Source organism: Drosophila erecta, unplaced genomic scaffold (genome assembly GCF_003286155.1).
Source record: "Drosophila erecta strain 14021-0224.00,06,07 unplaced genomic scaffold, DereRS2 tig00000021-arrow-pilon, whole genome shotgun sequence".
Lineage (NCBI taxonomy): Eukaryota > Metazoa > Arthropoda > Insecta > Diptera > Drosophilidae > Drosophila > Drosophila erecta.
The window spans coordinates 8,117,359-8,136,047 of record NW_020825198.1 but is presented as its reverse complement, the minus strand read 5'-3'; the positions used below and the strand labels follow the sequence as shown (position 1 = coordinate 8,136,047).

At 41.5% G+C, this 18,689-nt stretch overlaps 1 protein-coding gene across 10 annotated transcripts in view; it reads left to right on the top strand.

The window, feature by feature from the left end:
• LOC6544279 (protein alan shepard) overlaps window positions 1–18,689 on the top strand; it is a 125,928-nt gene that overhangs the window by 48,448 nt on the left and 58,791 nt on the right. For all 10 annotated transcript variants that reach the window (XM_015157795.2, XM_001971940.3, XM_026977803.1 and 7 more), the window contains exon 3: window positions 14,632–14,967. In XM_015157795.2, coding sequence (XP_015013281.1) covers window positions 14,632–14,967 — 336 coding nt within the window. The remainder of the gene's footprint in view (window positions 1–14,631; window positions 14,968–18,689) is intronic.

Here is an 18,689-nt window from a genome sequence, read left to right as displayed (position 1 = left end):
CACACTGCTTAGCTCAGCTGCTTTGATGGCATTTACGAGCGAGTCCTTTATTGTCCTTTTGTTTTTGCCCCCCGTTGTTGTGGTGGTATCCACGTAATTGGCTTACCAAACGAGAGGTTTTTGGGGTAAAAGTATGTAGAAGAGAGAGTCAGAGCACAGTGCTATTAACAATCTCGTTGTGTGCAACGTTTTTATTTCGTCATCCAATCAGCAAGGATTCCATTTCTGCCCAAAACTCCCCCTTTGGAGCACATGTAAGATTGATTCCCCGAGCAGCCATCAAAGGGGATGCCTTTGTTCCCTTTACTTTGCCATCTTCCCCACTGAGATTTTTCATTTTCGAGTAGTGGGGTTGCCGCGTGGACGGACTTCCACTTTTCGATATCTTCTCGGAGTGCAATAAATTTAGCTCGAATCGTAAATTTTAAACACTTCATTAAACAAGCGAAAAGGAAGCGAAATCGCTTAACGATTATCGCCAGGCTCTCACCCACTCAATGAGCTGCCGTCGCCCATTACTGCCTATGATTGCACTGAGAGAAAAATATCAGTTTAAAAAAATATCATTTAAATAGATTATGATGCCCAAGATGTTACAAATGGTAATAGCTGATGAACGCGCTGCTTAAATGAGTCAATTTAAAACTCAAACTTAAAATGATAATTTATTTCTGTGCACTGCACAACGGGACTGGCTGTTCAACATTTTCTTTTCCATTTTCCATTTTCGAGGCTGCACCAAAGCCCGTGGGGAAAATTCCTGGCAATGCAGCCGAAGTGAACACGAAAAACTTCAACTCCTCCTGTGTGTGCTGACCTGCCACCATGATGACCAGTGTGGATTGGAGCCCAACCTCTGCTATTTGCCCATTTTCTAAGCGCTCCGGCTGTCGTCTGGTTCAATGCTCAATAATGATTTCCATTGCGAATTATTTGCATTTCCCCAAACTCATTATGTTTGCATTGTGCAAAAATTCGCTTCGACTTTTGCTATGGCCATCCACCTGAATCTGTTATCCGTCGTTTTCCACCTTTCTCTCCGCCTTTCTCGACCGCCTTTCACCCCGAAAATATTTCCAAATGCTTTGTTAGCCATGCCGGCTTTCGATGGCTGCTGGAATTCTTGGAATTTTTAATGGTTTTTAGCTAACGGAATTTCACTCCCGTTGATTGAGTTATATTTCACAATTACCTTCAACTGGAGTGCCAGAAACTACATTGCTAGCTAAAATTCCCTTTTTATAACGTATAAATATTATGCAATACAGCCCACACTTTTTACTGGAAAAAAGTTACCTGTTTGTCTACTTGACTTTAAATTCCCATTTAATTGCATTAGCAAATGTTGGAAAAAATTTGCATTTTTTTTAAAGGTCATGATTAAAATCATGCTGAAAGTATGAAAGTCCATTAAATGGGTTGAAAAATTATATTTGCAATGAGGAACGCCCATCATACTTATTTAACCCACGCCATCCCGACCATTTCATTTCATTTCGGTTCGTTTCGCTTATTACACGTCAAGCGTCAATGAATGTCAGTTTGACAGTTCATAAGACAAATACGACAATGGCAGCGATGGCAGCGATGGCAGCGGAAATGGTGGTATAGTTTTGAGGGGCTTCCAGGCGGCGAATATACAGGTGGGCACGGACAGGTGCGACTGGATGTTCCGCTGCGGACATTAATGTGTCAGCGTGTGCAGCTTCTTGTGGCATATGAGGGACGTGCTCAGGCGTCAGGATGGGACTCCTTTCCATCCAGAATCGTCCTACTCCTACACCCGACCCATTCAACCACTGCATCCCTAAATAATGTGTGTGAATGTGGCCCGTGTAAGACGGAGCCCGCAGTCTTTGGCCATTCCCGATGAACGTGTAAGTGTAAGTGGCCCCCGGCAAATGGGAAGGATATATACTTGTACGTATGTGGGATGGGTGGGTGGATGCGGCAGGAGCAGGATGTGCCAGGATGTGCGAGTTCCTCCAGCTGTCGTCGGAACATGACAACTTATTGGCATTTGGCTGCCTGCTACCCTGACATTTTGCTTCTGCATTTAGGGCCTCAAACAGTTTCCAGCTGCAAATTGAAAATCAGATAAAATTGGTTAGCAGGCTATCAATTTAATAGATCGAAAAGCATGGAAGTTGCACTGCAAAAATATAAAGCCTTTCAATTTAATTTAATATCAAAGTTTTATATTTTTTCGTCATATGAAATCAGTTGATAAAATCACATACTCGAGCTCTATGTATAACATATTTATATTTTTCCATGTGTACATTTGTGCTTCTAAGGACTTGCCTTCTCACAATTCTAGCTGGGTTCCCTTATTGACATTTCCCCTCCTTCGTTGACAGCCTAGAACGAACTTTTCAATGCATTGTCATAAATCATTTTGCGGCAAAAACAAGTTGAACGCCACGCCCACACATCTGACTGCCACATGCCGTGGACATACCATTGTGTGTGCCAGGGAAATGACCGTGGGTGGAATGGGGTAAAGGCAGTGCGGGAAAATTCGAGGCAGTCCGAGTGGGAGAGAGGGAAATGTCAAAGTTGAGTCGCTCGAACTCCATGTGAAGTGGTGGGCATGGCTGGAATGCCCTTACTGTTGGAATTCCACCTCCACTTATTTTTACCCAGCTGCCTTGGCTTGGCATATGTCGAGTTCCTCGGTCAAACATGTTCTTAAGTACAGGAGAGTTCCATAGCTTTTTGTGCTGTTTCTGGTTGCATTATTATCATCATCATCTGGACGATTTAAGTGGCGAAAACGGCTTGAAAGAATGCCTGGGGTGACACTCAATATTGCGTATACGCCGCATTGTTCCCCATTGTCTGCTGCTCAAAATGCCTATTTAATATCATTCGTTAGTTTTAGACCTGATTTTATCACACACTTTACAACGCTGATGCCACTTATTATGTTAGTTCCTTGAAGGTTGTATGCTTTTCAGCCCCCTATGTGCCATAAGCAGCTGTTGCCAAATGGATTTCAGCTCCTTTCTTTTTTACAGATTGAAATTGTTCTTGGCAACATGAGATTTTGATGTTTCTGGAAACCTGACATCGACAGCTGTTGTCATATATTTGTAACTTGATCACGGTATAGCCGTTTTAATATTACATAGGGGACGCAAAGTGTGTGATGGTTTCGTGTTTGATTTTAGAGCAAGACATTTTTAAAATATAAGTATTCTCCTGTTATATATATACAAAAATTTGGCATAGTTGTTTTACTAGAACGGATACTCTAGTCTCTCTGCACACCTGTTTAAATATTAATTAATTGTTTGCCCTGGCAATTTGTGCATTTCTTATATATACGTTTTCCTGCGCTTTCTGATTACTACAACCTGATATTCGAAATTTTTTGTTTACCTCGTTCTCGGATCTCATTAAGCAGCCATTTCTCAAATTTCTCTCGCGCAGTGCAACACAAAATGGCTGCCACTTGCTTTTAGCTGCTGCTCGATGTCCTGATTACTGGCAACTGCTTCCGTTTTTAATATTTATAATCCAGTGTAATTAAGACGAGAGCGCCAAAGAGTCGCGTACCAAAACGAAACGAGGAGAAAAATGTAGCATTAATTACCAGGAAAGCTTTTTTATGGCAAGGACCCAGGACCAGCGGCGAAGAAAGTACGAGTATATATATATATTCGTACTGCGTACATATAAAAAAGGAAAATGCCTGAATATAAATGCGTATCACTTGAGAAATGTATAATTAGTGGCAGTTAATAACTTTTTCGCGAGTTCTCACGCACTGAAAGAGGTTGGAACCAGCGCACGCACTAATTAAATATAAAGTGGTTAGTAGGTTGGGTTTAAAGGAACGAAAATAGGGGTTGGTGGATCGGCCAACCGTGCCATAAATTATAAAAGCCAAAAAGTATTATTAGTTGACCTCAAGATGGTTGCCGGGTGGGGGGTAGGAGGGGTATTAAAAACCGCAAAAGCACTTTGACAAAGAGCAGAGTACGCTGAAAAATGCGTCTCAGATTGAGATAAGTTTCATCCCGAAAAACCCCACAACCACTCCACGTGCAAAAAAGTCCTTTGCCCGTTATTCTTGGCCTAATTTGTGGTTTTCCCTTTTGCTCTTTTTGGTCCAAATTAGCTTCATTATTGTAATTAACTTTGTTTGCGCAGCATTCGCTGTCGTCGTATCTGGGCTTTTGTTAAATTTGCCAAATTAGTTGTATGCTTTTGGGGAAAGGGGGAGGGGATTGATTGTTTGTCTGGATAATTGAAACCTTAAGCAAATAGCATTCGATTGAGCCTGACAATTGACTTTGATTTGATTAGATCTTGACGTTTTGCCTCAACGAAATGTCCTTTCTATTTTTTATCTGAAATCGAACTCATTACAAGGAAATTGGGAAATGATTTTTCTTCAATTAAATGGATTCTTCACTTCGATAACATTTCCTTTCCTAACAATTTCTCATTCGAAACATATGTATGTAACGTTTATTCTTGGACTAAAACCCAAATCAAAATTCAATTCGTTTTGTGCTTGTGTGAGTGAGTGGTTTTTGTGTGTGTGTGGGGGGATTCTGCTTCCGTTTCCGTTTTGTGGCTGCCACGTGGCTGACATGTTAAAAGCCTAAATAATTGCCAACATTTTATTTATTTATTCTGCTCTTTTATTATTCTCCAGTTACAAAAAAGGTTTACGGTTCTGGGATATGCTCTTATTTTTATTCCTGCTCCTGCCTTCCATAAACATTTTAATACCATGACAAAAGGGTATTATAATTTTGATGAAGATGCAACGCGGATTTATAAATAACAAACAGTTGGTTCTTTCAATTTTAAAATGTATTTCAGGTGGTCTAAAAAAAAAAATTTGTTTTATTCAAAATAAACTTATTTTCTAGTAGAAAAAAAGAAGTAACCACTTGAACAAACTTTCATCTTAAACTACGAATGATACCGATAAGTTTGGTTGGTATATTTGTACTATTAGGCTGCAGTCACACTGCTGATAAAACAAAGTAGTGCAAGAAATGTTGGCAAATATAGGAAATCATTATAAAAAGAATATTCGGCTACAGGTAATTAATTGTAACTATCAAAACAAGTGTTAAGAAAATTGAGGCGACGGCGCATGTATGTACATATGTATGCATTTGATGATGAAGCTTTTCCTAGGACCAGTTCTGTAAACATATGTACCTCTGTGTGTATATTGTTTTATTGCCATTCGATTGCTCAGATTTCGCTGGCCTTCAGTTTGCGTTTTCTGTTTCAGTTGGCTGCGAATGAAATAGTCTCTGGAGTCGGTACTCCTTGGGCTGTGTCAGTGACTGGTTTGAGTTCGAAGACTTGACATCGCGAGAGTTTATAGCATATAGATTATTGATATAGAAAGCTATATATACACGGATCCATCGATGCCACGTACATCTGCCTCCCGGCTTGACTTTAGCGACATTCATGAGCGGCTGCATCGTTTGTCATTGCTGCGATGGCATTTCAATTTGCATGGCATGACGACCGATTTGCAGGAGGCTGCACTTGAGTTGGCCGATGGGAGTTTTGGTGGCATGGCAGTTGCAGCCAACAATCAGCAGCAGCCACGGCAACACCCATGCAATCACAATCAATTTGCACAGGGACATAGCCAGCGGCATCAACATCCTCGCTGCATTTCAACGGGGAATCACACAGACTCCCGGCGTTACCATGGTCAGGACGTGGTTGCTTCGCTGCCCTCGATTCGCGGACATTATGTGAGTTATTTGCTAATTGCCGCGGCCGAAATGAAAATGAAAAACAAAATGCGGTGGAAAAATCATGGAAAAGTTTGCTCTTGACGATGGCGTGGCAGCAACATGTCAAACGCCGGCAACATGACAGTTCAGCCAACAGCAACAAAAGCTGATGAAACCCCCCGTGTGTTTGGAGTGCGAAAAAGCGAGGCTACTGCCTTTGGTTTACATTTTCAAATGAGTGCTAAACACTTTGCTGACTTTGACAGCCGCATTCTGACTGAAGCGATTTAATTGGGGCGTGCACAAGTGCTTTTCCTTTTAAAGTTAAGCTAGTTAATTTTAAAAAATTGAAGATACCCATCGTTAATTTCAAATCATTAAAGGTATGGAAAGTTTGCACAGCTCTATCAATATTTTCGCATCAGATTTGCCCATTCATTTCGATCTTCAGCCGTAAGAAATTCCCCCCGAGTGGATTGAAGGCAAATGTTCATTGCTATTGACAAACAAGAGACATTGTGCGGCTTTGATTGTGTCCTGGCTGTCTAGGATGCCCCAACACACTTTGCCACAGCTCAACTGCATCTCGACTGCCCCCCCAACCCCACTCAGCACTCCTTTAACCCCTCGCTGGGCCTTGAGCCTCCTTTAACCCTGTTCGGCTTGCCTGCCTGTGGCTTTTTCCGTCTTCGTGCGCTTTGGACGTGTTGGGACACCACTTAATTTCCGGCAATGCGAGTCACGTATGCTCCATCCTGCCTTTATGTGCAATGACATTTTCATTTTGTTCACACTCACCAATACACACACACAGACACACACACAGACACTGTGTGCAGACATGTTGCAAAATGGCAAACACTTTTTGGCCTTGCGAAAAGTTTTTGTCAACTCATTTTGTTGCAATTTGCACAAACTCCAAAACAAAAAACAGAGCACGACGACCACGAGGACGACGATGGGAAACTCGATTATTTTTAATTAAAACAACATTGAGGCTAGGGAAAAGGCTCGAGAAAAGCTGAAAATTCTGAGCCAAAGAGTTGCACGATTCAATTGCAGACTTTTCTGCGGTCAAGTAGCGAGTTTAGTTCTTTTCCTTTTCCCTGGCCTTTTTCCTTTAATTACACGCTAACGACGAATCTCGGAGCGCAAAACTTGAACAGATGAAAACAGATTTTTCCGCGGAAAAACCAAACAGACCGTGAGATTAGAGAGAACAAAAAAACCAACAAAAACTGAAAAGTGGACAATCTTCAAGGAACTCTGTCTGCTTTGAAATGCGATTCTTGTTTGGCTTTTGCGATGCGTATCATAATCGGAACCAACCGCCGCAAAATGCCAGTCATATCCGATTTAATGAGGGTGATGGCTGTGCTCTTGGATTTTTACCATCAATTGTTTGCCATCATCGATTTGTTTACATTAAGCGGAAACCATTTGTTTACTTTGCCCCCTGTGCTGCTGGTGGGTTTTTTTCTATTTTGGCGAAATGAAATTACATCCGGCAAACGTGTTTGGAATTCTAGAAAAAAGGGCAAAAATAACACGGCTTCCAGGTGTTTGGGTTATTTCTGAATTAGATCTTTTAAGAAAACAGTACAGGTGTTAGGAACTTCGGACTGAAATGTGTCCATTACATTCAAAATGAGTTAGTCGCTGTACTTAATGCTTGTAATTAATGTTCGGTCTTAAAATTACCTACAAAATAACTTCGAAACTGGCTATTTGATATTTATGGAATTTCCAACAGGTAAAACCGCTGCCAACCACTCGTGGCAATTACACATCCTAAATGGACTAATTTTCACAGGCCTTGCAGCTTCTGACACACTTGAGAAAATAATTTTCCAGTTGCCACTCGAAATGGAAAAGGCAGAACCGAAAATTATAATTAAATTTTGCGTTTTGCATTTCCCTCCCCCTCCCGCCACTCACCTCAAGTGGGTGGTTGTGGGCGTTTGGGCCACCTAACCCGCTGCCACGCCCACTAGCCCCTGTCTGCGGTTTTAGCGTTGAGCTCTGTATGACAGAGACGGCAAACCGCTAGACAAACGACCAAGCAAGACAAATAAAAATAAAACACATTGTTTTTGTTGTTGTTGTTGGTGGTGGAGTAGTTGGAAGAATGGATGGAAAATCTGCAGCTGGGGCTTTCCACTCAACGTGGGAGCTTGGCGAGCGAAGATTTATTGGCCGGGCCCAAAGGAGGATTACCCAGCGACAGGATCCTTGTTACCATAAAGCCGCTTAAAGATTTTCATTTCCCAGCCACCCACAAAATGCAAAAGCAAAAAGAAAACGCAACGGGAAAGCAAAGGCGAAACAAAAGCCGCTCCGAAGACAAATGAAATAAGGAATAATTAATTTTATATGGTCTGTAGTCGGTATTGTTGTTTGGTTTTTAATTTCGCATGGTAAAAACTTTAATTGGTTTGGCTGCTGATAAATTCACTTCATAATTTGTACACTTTTAATTGTTTTCAACGCGGGGGCAGTGTATAAAATTACATTGCCTGCTTTTTGGCCATTGCGCTTGTAATGTGCCGCGTGCGCATTAAAAATTCAATAAAAATACTCACTAAATATAAATGCAGCAGCAGCGGCGGCGGCAGCAGCAGCAGCCGCGGAGTGTTAAAAATTTTCATTAAAACTAAAATTGCAATTTCGATGGCGGAGAGCGGAGAGCGGAATAAAGTTTGCGTAGGATGGGTGGCACGGGAATTTATGATGCTTACGTGACCGCTGAAAGGGGGCTTAAATGATGGCTTAAATGAGTCGTGCCTGGCTGGCATAAGTTCGCCGTTCATTCCCTCCCTTCACTACGCTCCTGCATTTGCCAGTTGCATTTGAATTTATTAACAAAAGTTGGCCCACGTCCAGTCGGTGGCAGGAAAACTACAAGTGAAATGTAATTTTACGGCTGGGCCTAAAATAAATAACAGTTTGCACAGGATGTCCAGGGAAAACGGCGTAGCTCGGCACGTGAATGTTTCCAAATTATTTTCCATTGTCGAAAAAGTGCATTTCCCATTTGGGCAGCGAAAGGTTAAATTACTAAATTGCATTTGGCCATACATATATGAAATGGAAAATCTGTGTACGATTTCTGATGAAAGAAAATTAAATTCCCTTCAACTGCAAAACATTGCAGCATGCAATATATTTTGTTTTATGTTGCGGGCAAACATCATTTAAAAATCAAAAATGTTTTGATGAAGTACAAATTTTAATTTAGGCAACAAACCTTTTTGTTTAAATATCCATTTGTATATTTTGAAAACCCATTAGTTTCATTTTAGGGTAACTCCAGGCCTAATGGCATCTTGTTGAATTTGCGCGATACAAATAAAATATAAGCATAAATAACCCGGAAAACATCTGTTTCCTAAGTTTTCTTTCCACGCCGTACAAAATCACTTAGTGCAAAAGTTTCTTCGTTTTCCCCGTCGATTTTTCCGTATTGTTTTGTTGTTTTGACTGCTGGTGCGCCCCAAAGGCGTTAAAGGCTTAGACGTATTTTCCTTACCTAAAACCCCGAGTTTTCGGCCAAAAAAGTACCCCCGTTTTCCCCACCGTTTCGACTGCTGGAAATGTAATTTTGTCGTAAATGTCATTTTTTATGTTGCTTTGCTCTTTTGTTGCCGTCGCTTGCAATTGTTTTTGCTGTGCGTTGTGTGGGGCCAAAAAAAAATACAAAAAAAAGAAAAAGTATATAAGAAATAAGCGCAAGAAAAATGTGTTCAAATCAGTGGCAGCTAAGCCTTTCCACCAAATTTCCCAACCCCTTCGACGGCATTTCAACTCGTTCCTTTTATTGGATTTCTTGCTGCTTAAGACGTTTTTTTTTTTTTGGTTTTGTGCTCTGCTGGTTGTTACATTTAATGAAAATTTGTTGGCAACGTGAAAGGCGTGGAAAATTTTAAATTGATTATCGCACAGGCGGGGGCAAAAGGAAATATCCTGACGGGACGGGTTTCCCTCACTGCATGAGCTTTGTGCCGCTTTTCTTTTTTTTTTTTTTGTTTTTCTTTGAGGGGAAGGGGGGATCTCTGCCTAATGTTGTCGAGCAATGTAATATATTATCGTTTATGATGTTAACATAAAACTTGCACGCTCCGCCGAGTGAATTGCTGGGTTGTGCTCGGTTTGGTGCTACTCAGTACCTGGCCTCTTCCACTTTTATGCCTCACTTGGCACATGCTCATAAAATAAACGCCCCAAGATGGATTGCCTCCCCCTGGTCATCCATGCTTCCGTTTATCCATCCAAATGGTAATCTTGATCCCTTGCGTACTCCCCGGTCCCATTTTATCCATTTTGCATAATGGCAATCGCAGGCGTTTTGATTTGCTTTGTATTTGTTTTATAGGCGTTTTAGTTGAGTAAATGCCTGGTTTACGACTCTTTTTGGAAACTGAATTATGACATTGATTATCCCGGAGTTTTAAGTTATGTCAGAAATGATGAACATGGTGCAAATTTCGCACACTCAACTGATTTAAATCGATCGATTAATCAAAATATCAACATATATCAACATATTTGTGTAGGCCTAAATGCTATATAAAAATCAGTTTTCAATTTGGTTTGCATAACATTTGCGAAGCAACAAATAGCAACAGGGTCGTCTTCTCTGCCAAACAAATTTTTTTGTTTCATTTGCAAGATATGCATATTCATTCCCAACTCTTTCGCAAGGCAGAAAAAGTATAAATAAAATAATTTCGAAAAAGAGATGCTTTCCCTTTTTTTTCTATAGAAGAAAAATATGCAAAATAGGCGGGAAAAGTTGCATATCATATGCACTCATACACATGAAAGCAGTTTTGCACTGCGCCTCATTTTCATTTTTAGCTGCAGCTTTTCTTCTGCCGGCTGACTATTTTTAACCCTCGAGTCATCCGTATCCTTGTCTATATATTCCGCCCATTGCCACGCCCACTCCCCATCCCTTGGGCGCTTTCACTCGTGAATTTTAATGCGGGAAATGGTGAAAATAGGGGGTGAGTGGGTGGACATGGGACAATACGAAAATTTAATTTACCGCATAGAATTAAAATAGGCAAAAGTCCGGAAAAAATAAGCGAAAATTTTGCGCCTGAAAGGCAGCAACAAAATGAAGGAAAATCCTTTTGTTTTCCGCTCTTGCGCCTACCCACGATGCCCCTCACCCCTTATCCTTCACCCCCTTTGCAACCCCCTTGGAAATTCCATGCCTCCTCCCCTGAGACATTGTTGTTGCTGCCTACGCCACTGCCGTCGGTTTTAATTATGGAAAAAGTTTTTGCTTTATTTAGTTTAAACAATAAGTGGTTGGAAAATATGAATTATACAAAGAGACAGCTATGTTTGTGTGTCTGTATGTGTGTGTCTGTGTGTGTGTGTGCGCGTCTGTCAATGAGTGTGTGCAAACATTTCTTGAGGAAAATGCAAATATTTTTTGTTTTCTGCTTTTCCACCTTCGTCGTTTTTTTTGCTGCCTTTGCAGTTTTTCATATATTTTCCATGTGCTATTCAACTAGTTTCTGCGTTAAGTAATTTGAAAACGTTTTGAATAGGTATTAAGGGGTAGAATTGTTTTCCAAACTGCTTAAAAACATATTCAAATTTGCTATTTTGTTTAGTTGTTATGCTGAATTGAGATTACACATGTTAAATTCATATGCTGAATTTAATTTTGCCAGAATTTCAATTAAAACTCAATAAATACCTCGCATTTAATCCAATTTAAATGTTCGACTCTTCTTAAAGTGTCTAGGAATTCAGAGCTTAACTCACTACCCATTTTTGTCCACATTATACCAACTCACGTATTTCCATTGGCCCGCAGCAAAATCGAATTTGCGCATAAATTTTCGAAAAATGACAATAAAAATGACAAAGGCTCTTCGTCGTAGCCACGAAGCTACACCAGCAACAACGACCGCTAATCACAAAGCGTTTATCAGAGGATACCCGCCCCATATAGCAACTCTGAAAAAGCCGAAAACCCACCGAAAACCCACCCCACCCACTTGTGTGCCTCCTGCCTCCTGCCGCTCCACCTGTCAGTTGGTAATAAATTATTATCATTAATATTTTGCGCTTGATTTTGCCCCCGAGGAAGGACTACCGCCGGATAACGGTCGAAAGGACCCAAGCGAAACGTTTTTTGCATAAAAATTAAGCGAACACCAATAGCGAGCAGTTTTCGAAGTAATAGAATATGGAACAAAAGCGTCAACAGAAATGTTTGAGACACGACCGAGTTACTAGCAAGAAGAGCCTTTCGTGCACTCAAAATAATTGGAATTTGTAAATTGCTATAGTCGACACCATACAAATCTCTACAAATTACTTAAGCCCTTAAAAAAAAACCTAACTATTTACATGATTTTATAGGCAACGATTAATATTTTAATATTTTTTTAACAATTTTAATAATAATTTTAAAAGGTGTTTACCGCCAATTTTTAAATTCTGAAATTTTTAAAAATATATAATTAGTTTATTGATGCAGTAGTGAGCTACAGAATTTATTCCCTGTGTATTTGTGTGTGTGCGTGAGTCGGAACAACTTTACAAACACCCTCGAAAGTGCACGCGATAATGGCTCCCAATTTGGTAATTAATCACGTCCTCGTTTCTATTCTCGTCCCCATTCCTCGCCAAAAAGCAGCCACAGCTGCCCATTAAGACTGGAGCATGTAGGCCAGCCACCTCCTAGGCTTCATATTTTCCATTAGCTTTCCGTTTTACCTTTTACATACATACATACATATTTACACCTGTGTAGAGAAATTTTTCCAGCCGCCCGACGTTGTTGCAGTCAACGTTAAAATTAAGCGAATTTGAACGAGCGATAAAATAATTACCTTTATGATTATTTTCGGTGGCCTTAAAGTTGGTGGGTGGCTATTTTTCTGAGGTGTGTACGTGTGAGGGTGGGGGGAAAGGGGGGGCTGGTTTCGATGTGCCAAACGTGTCTAATTTAGCGGCTTAAATTTATAGCATTTGTGCGCTTAAAATGTTTGGCTATTCCATTTTATGACCCACCGAAGGCAATTGATGGGTTGAACGGCAATGGTGGTGTTTTTTAGGCTATCATGTTCTGTTCTACGGCGAAATCGCAACAAATGGGGAATGTGATGGCTGGAATGGATTTGCAGTCAAATTTTAAGGAGCCAATGTGTTGGCAATTTGCACAGAATTTCTAAAGCCTACTTTTCAGATGCTTTTGTTCACGACAAAAGTATTTAAGTTGGCTTAAATTTTGGATCTGTATAAAATATTATAATATTATATTAAGCAAATGAAAATATTTTCAATGGCCTTTGTACATTTGCGTCTCTTGCTTGAAAAATCCAATTCTTCGGCCTGAAGTTTATGTCAAAATGCTGTCACGCCTGCCTCGATTTTTCAATGCATATTTTCTCTGCCCTGCGTTTTTACCCCGTTTTTTCCACTTGGCAAACACACACGTCCACCACTCCAATTCGAATGGCAAACCATTATTACTCGTTCTCTGCCATTTAACTGCCAAATTACAGGCGCCCACAGCTCAGCCTTCGTTCCCCGCAAAACCGCATTCGAATTGCGTGCCCACGAAAATTAACTGAGAACGTGAAGCGCCCTTAAAAAAAAAAAACAAAAAAAAATACGAAAAACGTGGACTAAGTGAGAGGAGTATGTGGAAAAAATAGGGTGAAAAACAAACTGAAAATCAAATATTTGCCATATTTTGCAATTGGAAAATCAGCGACAGCACGCAAGGCTTCAGCTGAATCCTTTTAGAAACCAGGACATACACACATGAGTTCCTTCCTACCTCGATCATGCCGAAAATAAAAATGGCGGAGCTCGTTTGTTTCCGGTTTCGTTGCGTTTGTTTTCGCCTTTTTGTTTTATTTTATTTTTTTGGGTGGGATTTACTTTTCGTTCTGTTTGTGCCACGAAAGATTCGACAAAACGACAGCGAGAATCCCCAAAAACATCACATTTTTCGCCTTGTACATTTCAGTGGCATATAAATTTTTATATGTGAGCCACAGAGGCGGGTTTATTTGTGTTTATGCCAAGTGACCCCAAAGAACCGGTGAGGGAATGAGTGCGCAAAAAAATGGCCCAAAGCAACAAATGCATTTGCAATGCAAAACTGGAGCACACAACACACACACACACACACAGGAAGCGACCCGCCAGCAAGGACACCCGGCGACTGTTGCATCTGTCCACGCCCACCGCCCACCGTCCACCGCCCACTTCCCATGTGCTGTGCTCCATTCCACAGAAGTGGGAGTTGGGCGGCCATTATTTATGGCAGGCATGTTTCTATAAGATACCCTGTGAAAACCATTGGGAATTTAATTGACTGATTTTAAAGTGATGTCGATACTTCGATACTTCTAATACGCTATTGCAGACATTTTATTTGATGTCAAAATTTGATGTCGTTTTTGTAGAACTTTGCACAGAGTATATATCTACAGAGTATATATCTGCAGGTACTATATATTTTGCAGCCTCACTTTCTATTATCGTTTTGCAATGAATGCGCAACTGGCACTCAATAAAACAACATCTCCGTGCCATGATTCATATGCACTGCTACCGCCCACCATGTGTGCATTAGAACGGATGTCACGGCGGTTTTTCCAGCGGTAAACAAAAGCTTTACGGCAGTGCCGCAGCTGGCATTCTGCGGTTTTTACTTACGCCAAAACAAAAAAAAAAAACCCCGTGCAAACCGGATTATTTATGCCGAAACTAAACCACACAGTGGAAAACCTATTCCGTTCCATATCACTTCAGGGATTTTTATAGAGATGGTATTGCAAAATGCTAAGCGACAGTAAATGATATAGTGATAGGATATATACCTATATTACGATATAATAAAATTCAAATATGATTTCATTTTCAGGGGAGCTCGTCTAGCGCCGCCGCCGCACCTCCAACATCGCGCAGCGCCTTCCCCGGCGCCCCGCTCACCGCCTCAGCCGTCGCACTCAAGGGCGCCCTCCCCCAGCGGCCACCGGCCATGACAAGTCCCGCAGCCGCTGCCGCTGGCGCCGCTCTGGCCGCAGGTGCCCCATACCGCGGCGCCGCCAGCTGGACCCCGCAGGGTTATGCCCCGGCCGCTGCCGCAGCCGCCGCTGCTGTCGCCCAGCAGGCAGCCTACCGCTACACGGCGCCGCTGCCCCAGCCGGCGTATGCCGCCTATACGCCGCACACGGCCACCACACCGGCCACAACCACGGTGAGTACTCGAATACCCTGTAAGACGAAAATCAAGTATGCAGGAGTTTACACCTTGTATTGCAAACTCTTACTTACTTTTGGTTATTTCCAAAGCTCAACATTTATATTTTAATCACTCGAAAGCCCACTCACTTATAAAAGTGTATTTGTATGATCCCAGCATTCCCTACTCTTTGCCACCTTTTAAGATTTTAAGCCCTCTGATGTTTATATGTTACCTATATAAATAATCCTATGCGCCATTGTTAATTCCTCAAGAATTCCACAAATTACTTACAACAAACTCTTCGTTTTAATCGAGTCCTCACTCCAACAAAGCCCATTAACAAATGGAAAACCTGCAGGACCAGCAAAATTTCGCTCACGTAAAATGGGCCGAAAAATCCACTTTGATGAATTCTTCAATTCATGTCTAATGGTGCGCATAATCGAAAATTTATGTGCGTCCATCAGGAGGCAAATGGAACTCAAGTGTTTTTACACTTCCAAGCACTACCTTTATTAACTCGCTCCTCCTTCGCTTTCCTATTCAACTTATTGATTGTCAAGTGTAGTTCCGCAGTTTGACAACAGATAGTCGGGGATGAAGTCGCTTGTCATTTATTGAAAATTACTGAAGCAGCAATTTATTTATGGTACTCACTGTTTTCCCATTCAAAATGTTTATGCTGCGTCTCTGCGATTCACGTTTTTTGAGCCAAGAGGTATTTTGCTATATTTTGCTATTCATATTTTCTTTTCAATTTCCCCCACGGCTGAAGGGCCTTCCTCTGCGGTTCTCATTCACTGCAGCTAAATAGTATTTCTTCGTGATTTTCAGCTGCCAAATCTATAGGCCTTCCTCTGCGATTCTCATTCACTGCAGCTAAATAGTAGGCAGCCGTGATTATCAGCTGCCAAATCTATAGGCCTTCCTCTGCGATTCTCATTCCCTGCACCTAAAGAGTATTTCTCCGTGATTTTCAGCTGCCAAATCTATAGGCCTTCCTCTGCGATTCTCATTCACTGCAGCTAAATAATAGGCAGCCGTGATTTTCAGCTGCCAAATCTATAGGCCTACCTCTGCGATTCTCATTCACTCCAGCTAAATAGTATTTCTCAGTGATTTTCAGCTGCCAAATCTATAGGCCTTCCTCTGCGATTCTCATTCCCTGCACCTAAAGAGTATTTCTCCGTGATTTTCAGCTGCCAAATCTATAGGCCTTCCTCTGCGATTCTCATTCACTGCAGCTAAATAATAGGCAGCCGTGATTTTCAGCTGCCAAATCTATAGGCCTACCTCTGCGATTCTCATTCACTCCAGCTAAATAGTATTTCTCAGTGATTTTCAGCTGCCAAATCTATAGGCCTTCCTCTGCGATTCTCATTCCGTGCACCTAAAGAGTATTTCTCCGTGATTATCAGCTGCCAAATCTATAGGCCTTCCTCTGCGATTCTCATTCCCTGCACCTAAAGAGTATTTCTCCGTGATTATCAGCTGCCAAATCTATAGGCCTTCCTCTGCGATTCTCATTCACTGCAGCTAAATAGTAGGCAGCCGTGATTTTCAGCTGCCAAATCTATAGGCCTACCTCTGCGATTCTCATTCACTCCAGCTAAATAGTATTTCTCCGTGATATTCAGCTGCCAAATCTATAGGCCTTCCTCTGCGATTCTCATTCACTGCAGCTAAATAGTAGGCAGCCGTGATTATCAGCTGCCAAATCTATAGGCCTTCCTCTGCGATTCTCATTCCCTGCACCTAAAGAGTATTTCTCCGTGATTATCAGCTGCCAAATCTATAGGCCTGCCTCTGCGATTCTCATTCCCTGCACCTAAAGAGTATTTCTCCGTGATTATCAGCTGCTAAATCTATAGGCCTTCCTCTGCGATTCTCATTCCCTCCACCTAGAGTATTTCTCCGTGATTATCAGCTGCCAAATCTATAGGCCTTCCTCTGCGATTCTCATTCACTGCAGCTAAATAGTAGGCAGCCGTGATTTTCAGCTGCCAAATCTATAGGCCTACCTCTGCGATTCTCATTCACTCCAGCTAAATAGTATTTCTCCGTGATTATCAGCTGCCAAATCTATAGGCCTTCCTCTGCGATTCTCATTCCCTCCACCTAGAGTATTTCTCCGTGATTATCAGCTGCCAAAGCTATAGGCCTTCCTCTAAGATTCTCATTTACTCCAACTAAATAGTATTTATCCGTGATTCTCAGCTGTTAAAGCTACAGGCCCTACTAAAAGAACACGGCCTACGATTGTCATGCCCTCGATTTGCCAGCTGGCATTAATTTGCCTGGCCCTCGTTTTGAATTGTGTCCTATGCTGAAGAAAAATGGAGTGTATAGTCACATTCAAGTCCTTTGGGCAATCAATTAGCCCGTTTTGTGGTTTTTCACACTCGGACATTCATCAAAGTCGAGCCGTTTTCAATTTGAGAGTCAGACAACAGCCGCAGTATCAGCAGCATCATTAATAACGAACAATTAAGAATTTTCGTGGATAGCAGTTGACAAGTCGAAACTGCCGCCTGGGTGCCAACGACTTAATCAGCATTATCTGGCGTCTACTCATTTCCCAGCTTTTTGCCTACCACTCCACCACTCCAATTGGGCTCAAAAGTTCACTGCTGTGCAAATATAATCCATGCCCCTTCCGCCCAGAAACCCAGAACGATTGAATCGACTGGGGGCTCCATCATGACGAATGATGTTCGCTGCCTGGTTCTGACAAATTTAAGCAACCAACCCCGTCGTTACAGCTTGTTATGTGCATAGCTATCTCTTTGCCAGGATTTTCAATTTGATTTACAAATGATTTTCAATTCGAGGGCTGGGCTGAGGAAAAATTCGCAGCCTTTCAAGGAGTTTGTCTACCTTCTTCTTTTATTTTGCCGCCACCCGCTTCTTTTTTTTTTTTTGTTGGCCCGAAGGCAGAAAAACTTCTAATAAATGCGCCGAAAAAGTGCTGAAAATAAACGAGCAAATAAATAACCAGTCACACAACGAACGAACTTGCGCCACCCCTTCAGGTAGTTTTCCTCGGAAAAATTCTTGCATTTTTCTCGGTTTTCGTGGCCTGCGGGCCGCACACCACTCATGCCACCCACTTTTATTTCTATTTGCTTCGCTTCGCTCTTTTCGGCTCCATCCTCCTGTCAGCCAGGCATTCACTCATTCATTCATTCATTCAACGTCGTCAATGGCAGTTAAATAATCCAAGAAGGAAATGTATTTTTTGTGGGCGTCATCGTCATCGTCATCGTCGTAGTCCTCGTAGTTCAGTTGTCCAGTTCCAGTTCCAGTTCGATGGCCATTAAAGCTGCATGCGAATGTCGCTCATAAATATAAAGTGCGGCTACTTACTTCGTTTTCCTCCTTTTTTTTCCGTCCTGTATTTTATGAAAGGTTTTCTTGCAGGGGGACCATAGATTATCGCTTTTGATTTGAGTGTCGTTAGCCCCACAGTATCGCTTTCTGTGTTTGCCCAAATTGTTCTGCTCGCCTAATGTTTCGATTAAAACTTGAAGAAAAATTCAAGTAAATGTGCTTTAATTATAATTAGTTTTATTTTCTTTGCGATTGCTGTCAGAACCAAAAATACGTGGTTATCTTATGATGCGCTTTGTACCAAAAAGTTTAACCATACTTACGTACACATGCTGACTCTCTTGCTGCCATTTTATTTAATAAAGGTCTGTATTATAATATGTAGTAGGAATTACAATTTAACC